Consider the following 10,745-nt stretch of genomic DNA (forward strand, 5'->3'; position numbering starts at 1 on the left):
GGTGGGTGGTGGGTGGTGGGTGGTGGAAAGGGGGAATGGGGTTGGTTGACGGAGATGTTATAGAGATGACCGTTGGACATTGATGACGGCTAATGGCGAACATACAAACGCACCCACGTCCACTGGCGACTGCATATTTATATACTCCAATATTTGCAGCCCATACATATGGCAGGGTATATATGCATATATATGTATGTATAAAAGTGGGTGGTGGGGGGGTCACTTGCACCAGACTTCGTCCCACATACAAATGCCTAGAAATTGGCTTTTGTGGGTGTGTATCGGCTCGTACATATGTACGCACATGCATATGCACATGTGTATATTTATGCCATGTGTGCTCCTGGACAGTCGATGGCTCCAAAGCGGAGAAACCATCGGACAGCGATGAAAAACCAGGAAAATTCCACTCGCCATATTGCGACTAAGGGAAATGGGCGCTGAGAAAAATATGATTAAAGCGAATGCTAGATTATATAGTTTATATACTTATACTTTAAACTGAACAGCAGTCAATAATATTTTAGAGTTCAGATTTAGATTTCATGCTTAATGACAGTGCCAACTTAAAACTAAATCGGAGCATACTAAATTCGCAATATACATATATTAAACTATTGAATATATGTACATATATAGTTAGAATATGCACATATTTCCATAATATTTACCTTGCTATCGATGTTCTTTAACTTTTTATCTTACTTAACAATAGTTCTTTGTTCGCATACTGATCTTAAATACTAAGTAAAATAGTTAAATAGTGAACAATAATTGTTGCCTACTTTCCAGCGTAGCTTCTACATTGATGCCCATCAGGAGATTACTAACATCAAATTTGGCTAAAAGATAGTGTAAGAGGAATTCTGGATGGTTTCTTCATCCAGTTGCGAAAATCATTCCAAAAATCCACGTTGCGATCTTAAATTAAGAGTTGAAAAGTACTTTGTCCAAATACCACCGACACAAGCTTCGTATATGAAAGGTTTCCCATGGAGCAGGAGCAACCAATGATGAACATCCTTGAAGCCAAGATCTCATCCTGGAAGTGCATTTCTGAACAGAATGTCCGAGCTTGTCGCGGATGACCTGGTTGAGGACGAAGTAGATTGGCGACACAATCTGCAATCTACGCCACTGGCTTACGTTGTAGTCGAGAATCGTGTCCAGTGCCGTAAATTGGAGTTGTGTGGACGCAAACGGCAGCAGCGAAGGACATTTTAATTGGTTTATTGGTTCATACATATTCGAATTCGTATAGCTAAACGGGTAACAATTTGTGCGCTTAGTTGGATGGCAAATGAGAAGACGACATGCGTGGGGAATGGTGGTAAATGTGCGCTTGTGATTATGAAATTCATTTATCTAATACTTTGTTCTTGTCTTTTCCGTTTCCGTTTCCACGTCCACATCCACATCCACATTCACATCCTTTCCTCTGGACGTGCTGGCTCAGCCCATGGCAGCCTCCGCACACATCTTGTCCATTTGATCGGTGTAGAAGGCATTGAAGTTGATGCGGTGCACCAGATTCATGAAGCAATCGGCGGTGTTCTTCTTCGCCATGCTGATGATCTGCTTGAGGAACGATATCAGCAGGCCGGTGAATTCCAGATCAAAGCGCTTAACCCGTTCCGAAAACGTATCTGCCGGATCCAACGGGGTCTCAATCTAGCAAAGGTCAAAGAAATCACAAATTAATATACAAATTCTTCACGAATTTGGCTAATTTTGTAGGAGCCGTATATACAAAAGTATAAGTTTATAAAATATATAAGTTAAGCGCTTTAAGTTGGTCTTATTTTCAAACAATACTACGTTTTGTAAGTAGATTCATTAAAAATGTGCTTTTAAGTAGAATAGTAATTTCAAAGTCAAGGAAAACCTAATAACAACTTAGATTATTAATGCATTAGTAAATTTAAAGATACCAGATGATGCATTTAAAGTTATTAAATAAAAAAATGGCCTAGTGCATAGGCAAACCAATGGAATATAACTTAAAGCTTGGAATAAATAAGTCAACCGGCATGCAATCCAAATTCGAAATAAAAGAAACAATGCTATTAAAATCGGGGCCACGCCATTATGCAATCCAGCTGGACGCAAAACGGAAATGGGTCCACCGATAACGAAAGTGGGGGAGAACTCAGGAACCGCAAGGAACAACGTGGTTGAGCACAAGCCTACGCAATACCTGTGGGCAGTGCAGGCTCTCCTGTTCGGATTCGGAGCTGTCCGCGCTATCACGTACCATCGACCTGAGCTCAGCGTCCTGAAAGTAACGCTGCGTGATCTGCGAAGGTGGGGTTTAGCAGGGATTCGACATGGAGTTGGAAGCGTTGGCAAGCGGGATAGACATAGAGAATTAAAAGCGGTGCACGGAGCACGGAGTAAAGCAAGAAGGTTGTACGCAAAAAGTAAGTTAGCCACCTGGTGCCCTCGCACTGGAACTCACCTGGATGAACTCGCAGTACTTCAGGCAGATCTTGCAGAGCTTGAAAATCGAACGATTCAGATGCGGCGACTCGGTCAGCATGCAGTTCTTAAGGCACGAGTCGAGGAAGTCCTGGTGGAGACGCAGAACGTTATCCACGTTCTCCACCGTCTTCATCTTTTCGATGAAGATGTGCCAGTTGGGCTCGATGATCTCGATCATCATGTAGTACTCCAGGTTCTGGATGGCATTCATCATACGCTGGCGCAGAGTGAACGCCGCTCGGTAGAGACTAGCCGCCTGCGGCTCGAACTGCTTGGCAATCGAGTTTTCCTTCCAAATCCTGTTTGCGAGAGAAGAACTTGAATGATTTTGGGCATAAATGGTTAAGGAGTGGACACCCACTTGCAGAGTTGGCGCTCCACGTGCTTGCAGTAGAAGAGCTGTCGAAAGAGCATTTGGTACTTGGAGATGGAAATGTGGTTCAGCACCAAAGAGCAGGGCCACTTCACCTCGTAGGTGAAAGCGAAGCACTCGAGGCCGCTAAGGTCGAGGCGGGGCTGTGACTGCCAGCTCTCCTCCTTCTTCATGATCTTGGACATTTGCGTGACCAGGTCGTAGGGCAGCAGCTCGCAGTGCAGATCGTCTTTGTAGGGATCATTACGCGCCGAGGAAATGCGGAGCGTTAGCCCCAGCAGGTTCTCTAGCGTCATGGGCAACACGTGGTCCACGTTCTTGGTCAGCTCCTCCTCGCAGGCGTCCATGAACTGCATGGTGAAGTCGCCTTGGTTGAGCAGCAAGTAACGCTTCACCGACTGTAGGTGACCCATCAGGTCGTTCTCCGTTAGCAGCACATCCAGCAGCATGCGGGCGGCAAAGTAGTAAGCGTCGTTGATGACGGACACGTGCCGCTCGCTGGTCGGGTCGAACTCTAGGTTCATCTCCTGCGTGGGCATTACGCGCTTGCCACACTGTCTGATCACATTGAGATACTTGCCGGTGCGCAGGATCTTGTCCGAGTACTTTGCCAGAAACGACGGTATTTGTTCGTCGCGCAAGGTATACCGTCTCTCCCAATAGTCGTCGGAATAGTGCTCGGGCAGCTCGTCGCGATGAATCACTTCGTTGTCCACTACGAGGAATTCCTGGTGGCGGTCCACGATCACGCCCTTCTGGATCCACATCTGTAGCATTCGCATGTACGGCTTGGCCGCCTTGCGCACCAGTCCGATAATCAGCTGCTGTGCATCTTTGTTGCCTTCCAGCCGCTTGATCCGCTCGTGAAGGAACGTCAACACTTCGGCATCCCGTGAATCGGTTAGCTGAATGATAACCAACGAGGACCAGACCTCATGCATCACCCATATCGTCGGCTGCAGGTAGTACAGTAGTTTCTGCAATGTTAATCTATTGTGGCGCAGCTCTTCTTCGGCTTGTACGATTATCAGCTAGGCTCGGTAGAAAAAAAGATCAGTTAGGGAAACATTTGCCAGGATACGAGTGCACATCCTTACATAGAAGTCGTGTATAAGTTCCAGCAGTGCCTCATTCAGTGAGTTCATCACCTGACCCAGGCCGTCGGTGGCCGAGACTATCTTCTGCACGCCCATGAAGTAGGAGGCCAATGGCAAGATCTCCCGCACCACGTGTGTCAGCGAGCGATCGAGCTGCGTGTGTATGTCAAAGTCCACGTCGTACTTGGCCAGGCCAACGGCAGAAATACTGGGCTTCTGGGGCACCAGGAGGCTTTCTCGCACGCCCGTGAGGCAGTGCAGCAGCTCGTCGAGCAGCATACTCTCCTGGCTGTAAAGCGGCATTGCCGCGATCGCTCTTTTCGGCACCTTGCCCCCGTCCACCTTGTAGTATTCCCACAGAAAATTCGTGCGGTACTCATCGGGCACGTCAGTTAGCTTAACAAGTTCATTCGGTGATGACTTTGGGCTGTTGTCCGATTTGTTGGTCACCAAGCGGTAGCCGTTCAGGGATTGGTCGGATACGGCACTAAGCACACGCTCCTTGATCTGTGTGGATTGGTCATTGATTATTTGAAGGCCAAGTATTGGCAGCGAGCACCACACCACTCTCAGTCTGCACTCACCACACTTAAGTCGTTGCGCTCATCCTTTCCCGCTCCACGGTTACGTTCCATTAGGCCGCGCCTGACAAAACCAACGGATGAAGTGTCGGAGTCAGTGGACTTTTTGCTGTTCACCGGCGTCGAGGTGGGAAAGTCCTGGGCCTGGGTCAAGCTAACCCTGGCGGAAACAGATACGTTTTGCGATGTGCCTAAGATTGTCGAGGAGCCTGTGGTTACCGATGTGCCAGAGACTGAACCGGCTGCGGAGTTGACATCCGAAGAAGTCTTGCTTCCGTGCGGCGAGCCCATGTTTGTAAGGCTAGTCGAACTACTGCTTGAGGAGGATGGTTCTAATTCGCGGTATCGCTCGACGAACACCAGCAGTGCGTACATGGGATCCTTGTTCTGGAGGATGTCCGAGATTTCCTCTGTCACCTCTGCGAAGTTGGGACGCTTCTCGCTGATGGACTTCAGCACATTGATCAGCTCGCAGGCTGGCAGCCGCCTATCACTAGTGGCCCGGAACTCCCTAATGATGCTCTCCGGAGTTAGGGGCGATCTGTGGATAGAAATGACCGTAAACTATGCTGACAAAGGCGGGAAAGAGGCGGAGCAGGAACAACGGGCTAGATCGACTGGCCACCTGTGCACTCAATGCACTTACTGCGACTCGCTGATCAAAGTGGCGAGCACACCGCGCAGCGCATGGGGTTTACTCATCGCAGGGATGGCAGTTTATAGTTCCGCGCTTCTCAATTTACAGTTATAGCCGGCAATTGAGCTCTTTTTGAGTGCGCCGCTCTTCAAAATATTTTGTTGTTCCTTTCCGGGTTGCTTGAGTGCCGACTGCATCGGCAGGGTTGTCATCTGCCTTTTTAATGTTCCAGTTTTTTCAATCCTTGTCCGTTTCACAATCGCAGATGATAATTTTATCTTACGCACTAGCAGCAATTTCAGAATCAATTTAAACTGAAATAAGCAGCACAAGCAATTTCATGCAAATTGGCATTTGTTGGTATTTAATTGTGAGGATGTGGTGACACTGGTGACTGGCATAAAGTGGGGTGCGTTTAGCATGGTTTACACTGGACTGCCACTACTTTGACTTTTTTGCAAATACAAATTTTGTTAAATGGAAAGAGCTGTACAGATATTTGTTTTGCATGCGCTTTTCTGGAATTCTGTTAAAATCTAAAGTCGAAATCCTCACTCGCGCCTCCTAACTTATAAAAAATAGATAAGAAATAATTTCTACCCACAAATTAAATAAATTAAAACTACTCTTCTATTGTGTTATTCTATCTTAGATGTGAATTCTTGTTTAATCAAACATCTGTTTTGATTTTATATTGCAGTGATAGTGTGAATGGCCCATAGAGCAGCGGAGAGTGTGACCGTACCATAAGTGTAATGGCAGACCGCACTGCAGAGCGCAGGCGCAGTCCAAATCAGCTGCTTTGCAGCGACCACAGTCGCGTCCCTGATCTTCTGCAGCCGAAATCCGTGGGCGTTGCACCAACCCCGCCAACGCACTGCACAAACAGCCCACCAAGGACACGGGAGCGACCGACCGGAAGCCGCAGAGCATACGAATCAACACTTCTGGCAAGAGGAAAGGAGCATGTTCCCCCACTTGAAGGGTCATGGTCAGCGGGTCAACCTGCAGTTGCTGCAGGAGGCCGCCTGCCGCGAGCTGGTGCAGCAGCTGGAGCGCATTGAAGGTTCCAAGGTAATTGTGCTGGACGAGACCATGATCGGACCGCTGGACTTGGTTACCCGGCCAAAGTTATTCGCTGACCGAGGCATCCGTCTGCTGGCCCTCAAGCCGGAGCTTCACCTGCCGCGCGAGGTGGCTAATGTGGTGTACGTGATGCGCCCACGCGTGGCGCTGATGGAGCAGCTGGCCGCCCACGTGAAGGCAGGCGGAAGAGCGGCCGCTGGACGGCAGTACCACATCCTGTTCGCTCCGAGGCGGTCATGTCTGTGTGTCAGCCAACTGGAGGTCAGCGGCGTGTTGGGCAGCTTTGGACACATCGAGGAACTGGCCTGGAACTATTTGCCGCTGGACGTCGACCTGGTATCGATGGAGATGCCCAATGCCTTCCGCGATGTGAGTGTGGACGGTGACACTAGCTCGCTGTATCAGGCGGCAGTGGGCCTTGTGCAACTGCAGCGGCTCTACGGACGCATTCCCAAGATCTACGGAAAAGGAGAGTTTGCGCACAGGGTATGGGAGCACGCCAAGCAGCTGGGCCGGGATGAGCGGACTCTGTACAACGGCGACAAGGGTGTCGTCGATCAGTTGATCCTTCTGGACAGAAGCATCGACCTGCTCAGCCCGCTGGCCACACAACTCACCTACGAGGGGCTTATCGATGAGTTCTACGGCATCCGGCAGAACAAACTGACGCTGCCCGCCGAGAACTTTCCCTCTGACGGAGCCCTCCCCGGTGGCGGAGGCAGTGGCCCACGAGTCGAGGAATCGCAGTCGCTGCTGGGTGACTCCGAGAAAAAGACCATCCTACTGCACTCCGGCGAGCAGTTGTACGCGGAGCTGCGCAACAAGCACTTCAACGAGGTCACCAAGCTGCTCGCTCGCAAGGCACGGGAAATTCACGTCCAGATGCACGCCACCTCCCAGGACAAGAGCGTGCAGGAGATCAAGAGCTTCGTCGAGAACCTGCTGCCGCAGCTAATGGCCCAGAAGAAGGCCACATCCGAGCACACGGCCATCGCTGGCCTCCTGCACGAACAGGTGAACGCGGTGCGCTTCGCTGACGACCTGGCCGCCGAGCAGGAGTTCATGGTCTGCGCAGATATCGACAAGCAGAGCGTCTACATCGAGGACCTGATTGCCTGCAGGGTGGAGTTGAATCGCGTCCTGCGGCTGATCTGCATGCAGTGTCACGCCGCCTCCGGGTTCAAGGAGAAGCTGCTTAACCACTACAAGCGCGAACTGGTCCATGTCTACGGTCTGGAAGTGCTGCTCACCATCAGCAACCTGGAGAAATCGGGCCTGCTCCACCTGCAAACGGAGTCGCGGGCCTACAGCGTTCTGCGAAAGGTGAGCACCAATTCAGCAATCCACCCATATTTAGTTATAAGCATCCAAGTCATGTGCTTTATTTGTGAGTGAATATAGGAGGGAATGCTATTTAGAATGTTGCTACATCAAAACACCATTTCCTCTTGCAGACGCTGCACCTCACGGTGGACGACAACGTCGAAATTGAGCCAAAGGACATCAGCTACGTGCACAGCTTCTACGCTCCGCTGACCGCGCGCATTGTGGAGCACTCGCTCAAACCGCTGGGTTGGCAGACGCTTAAGAGCCAGATCAACAACCTGCCCGGACCGACGTTCGAGGACTTCCAGGCGCAGCTGGTGGGCATCGGTGGGCGGCATACGGTCACCACAGTCAGCGAGGGATCCCTGCTGAATGTGCCGCGAGTGGTACTCGTCTGCTTTGTGGGCGGATGCACGTTCGCCGAAATAGCTGCGCTGCGTTTCCTCGCCGCCCAGGAGGACAACAACGTGGAGTTCCTGATTGCCACCACGAAGGTCGTCAACAAACACTCCTTCCTGGACAGCCTGATGAGCTCGTGAGGGCGGCGGCTAAGCCGACTGGAAGCCCATCGCCTGTCCAACGCCCACGGCCTGGCACGTGGATGAAACGCGTCCGTTCCACTGAAGCCGAGATCAAAGAGAAAGGGCAAGCGGCGCAGTGCGGCAATCGGGACTGCGGATCAGCATCCAGGGTGCTAGGGGCGTTGTGAATGACACGATTGCTAAGGACTCGCCGGCACGCGAAAACCATGAAATATTTATTTTTCGACCGCGGCATTTATTATTTATTCTTATACCCTATGTGTCGTTAAAGAGCATGTTTGTATATAGATAGATGCAAGCATATATATTTATGTATACCGAAGTATGTAGTCTTAAGCAAAAAAATTGCAAATCCCATTTATTCAAGCTTGGCAATTGTAGATTTAAGTGAGATTGATTCCAACTTCCCATCATACACATACGTGTGCAAGACAAATATTTTCGAAATAAAAAGTTTAGTCAATGTTATGCTACATATATGTATATTCCCCAGATTACAAACCGCATATTTAACCGCATATCGATGTTCTATGAGCCCGAAAATCCCGACTAACCCATTGCTTTTGCATTTGTTGCTTGTAAATGGTTATGAATTTCTAAATGATGTGAATTTGATCTAACTTTGTGTATGTTCGTTCAACAGCAAGGGCATTGAATGTTCCTCAAGGCCTATCCTTAAGCATGTATATCATATCCGGAAAGTATTGGATCCAGTGGATGGAGCTGTGACAACCAACCAACACAGCTACAAATATCTTTGAGATTTTAGGGATTAGTCTTTTGATAGTGCAAGTCTTACCAGTCTCATTTCTGATAAGCCAAAGGCAACAAAATGTTCTATGTTCTCGCATTTCGAGTGCAACGAATTGTGTACGACTTTCGTTTTATGAGATCAATATTCCTCATCCTTATGCTCAAGACCTATATGTATCTCAAAGTGGACATTTCGATGGTGTTTAAATTAATTGGTCCGAGGTTATTCGACTCGATGTAAATGTAATTAATTGTAATTTCAAATAAACGGAAAGCATTCCAAACAAGCGTGTTCATTATCCTTCTTTTTTTCTACTCGCAGATACTCAAATGTAGAGCGTCGAGTCTTAGATACTCGCTATAAGATACTCGTTAATCTGCCGAATGAAGTATGGAAAAGAGACGGAATGGTCTGCTTTCAGTAGCCTCTTGTGTAATCTATAACGAATCGTGCATACCCTTTAGCTCCAGTGGCGGGCACAAGCGCGAATCGAACTGGTGGATAGAGCAACCATCGATGCATTGCAATCCCAACTTCCTCGCTAGACATCCCGCCCAGAATCCGCCGTCCATGTCCCAAGTAAACTAAACACGAACTGCGGGCTTGCGTATTTTGAAATATGTTTTATTTTATTGACATTGACGTGTGCATCAATTTAATTGTTATTCGTTTTCCATCTTCAGTTACCGTAATTGCAAAAATACAATTTATATTCGTATAATTATTACAATGGAAAAAAAAAGAACAATTTTATAAACATAAAAATATTACATATACTGTGTTCCCCGTGCTTCTTTCTAGCTATCTTCTATCTCTCTCGTTTCCCGTGTCCGTGTCCACGTCCACCTCCATCCATTTCGCTCCTGTTTCCCAGGCGTAGATATACCATATATACCATATCTAGCTCCAAGGTGGCTTAGTGACCATGGTGTATACTGGTGCACCCAGCGGAAATACCGAAAATGAGTCTCCCCTCTCTGCTGCCAGCAATTTGGATTCGTTTTTGATTTGCTCCTCTGCAATCGCGGGAGTTGCGTTAAATTTAGTTTGGTTTAGTTTAATTTAATGACTACGGAAATAGTTGATTCTGTTTAGTGAGATTATTATCTGCGGCCAGCTAGCGCGATTCCCTCGCGAATGTTGGGCGTGGAGTTTGATGTGGGTGCAGTGTATCCGTGGTTTTGGGAGCAGCATGCGAGTGAGGGAATACTAATTTTTCCACGTGAACTTAATCTTTGAATAATTAAACGTTTTGAGGCTTTAATTTTCTATACAATTTTTATTGTTTTGACTAAGCATTTTGCAATTTGCATTAATTAACTCTAAAATAGGCTTACTTTAGTTTTATGTATATATATATTATATCCTTTTTGTTATAACAAACAAAACTAAATTAATTGTAAACAAAATGAATCTTTTTGCGTTTTAATATTTGCGGGATTTATAATAATTTTGGCCATAAAACTTATTGTACAGCAAGTAAAATAATAATAAATCGTTTATTTCTCATTCCATTTAAAAATACTTTTATTTGAATCAAAACGAATCGAGTCAAAGTTGAAAAACATAACGTAAACCGAAATTGTTGAACCTAACAACATGCAAAAATGGCAATCGATGTGCGCCTGAACTGAACTGCGATCGCAGCCCCGCCGCCGTCTATCAATTGAAAATAACATTTATAACCGAGTAAATTCAAACCCGAGCGCGAAGGCCAACTGAATGATCTATTTCCGCGAGTTTTAACAAATAATACACACCTAATTACTTTCGTGACATTTTTGCAGCGCGATAGCACAAATATATAAATGGTTAACAAATCAAAACGTTGATTGATTCAGTTATCCGGTAATAATATCAAATTA

The 10,745-nt window shown here is 47.3% G+C and overlaps 2 protein-coding genes across 3 annotated transcripts; one reads left to right on the plus strand and one right to left on the minus strand.

The window, feature by feature from the left end:
- Positions 1–1,217: 1,217 nt before the first annotated feature.
- LOC117148120 (gamma-tubulin complex component 2 homolog) lies at positions 1,218–5,535 on the minus strand. 2 transcript variants are annotated; one of them, XM_033315342.1, is made up of 7 exons: positions 5,182–5,535; positions 4,539–5,076; positions 3,955–4,461; positions 2,846–3,888; positions 2,462–2,783; positions 2,201–2,299; positions 1,218–1,674 (listed from the first exon to the last, which is right to left on the minus strand). In XM_033315342.1, the coding sequence occupies exons 1-7, from the start codon at positions 5,235–5,237 to the stop codon at positions 1,456–1,458; spliced, it is 2,784 nt and encodes a 927-aa protein (XP_033171233.1). In that variant the 5' UTR covers positions 5,238–5,535; the 3' UTR covers positions 1,218–1,455. The 2 variants fall into 2 exon arrangements, with proteins under 2 accessions (XP_033171233.1, XP_033171232.1); XM_033315341.1 differs by lacking the exon at positions 2,201–2,299 and having other exon boundaries at positions 5,182–5,533.
- Positions 5,536–5,957: 422 nt separating this feature from the next.
- Positions 5,958–9,155, plus strand: LOC117148121 (vacuolar protein sorting-associated protein 33A). Its single transcript, XM_033315343.1, has 2 exons — positions 5,958–7,581; positions 7,713–9,155. The coding sequence occupies exons 1-2, from the start codon at positions 6,139–6,141 to the stop codon at positions 8,121–8,123; spliced, it is 1,854 nt and encodes a 617-aa protein (XP_033171234.1). The 5' UTR covers positions 5,958–6,138; the 3' UTR covers positions 8,124–9,155.
- The last annotated feature ends 1,590 nt before the right edge of the window (positions 9,156–10,745 follow it).

The sequence above is a fragment of the Drosophila mauritiana genome, chromosome X (genome assembly GCF_004382145.1).
Source record: "Drosophila mauritiana strain mau12 chromosome X, ASM438214v1, whole genome shotgun sequence".
Classification (NCBI taxonomy): domain Eukaryota; kingdom Metazoa; phylum Arthropoda; class Insecta; order Diptera; family Drosophilidae; genus Drosophila; species Drosophila mauritiana.

Excerpts from the sequence above, each read along its gene's own strand:
- LOC117148120 (XM_033315342.1), bottom strand. The coding sequence starts at position 5,237 with ATGAGTAAACCCCATGCGCTGCGCGGTGTGCTCGCCACTTTGATCAGC. Across the intron at positions 4,462-4,538 it reads AGCGCAACGACTTAAGTGTG|ATCAAGGAGCGTGTGCTTAG; the intron begins GTGAGTGCAGAC and ends CAATCCACACAG. Across the intron at positions 2,300-2,461 it reads AGTACTGCGAGTTCATCCAG|ATCACGCAGCGTTACTTTCA; the intron begins GTGAGTTCCAGT and ends CCACCTTCGCAG.
- LOC117148121 (XM_033315343.1), top strand. The coding sequence starts at position 6,139 with ATGTTCCCCCACTTGAAGGGTCATGGTCAGCGGGTCAACCTGCAGTTG. Across the intron at positions 7,582-7,712 it reads CCTACAGCGTTCTGCGAAAG|ACGCTGCACCTCACGGTGGA; the intron begins GTGAGCACCAAT and ends TTCCTCTTGCAG.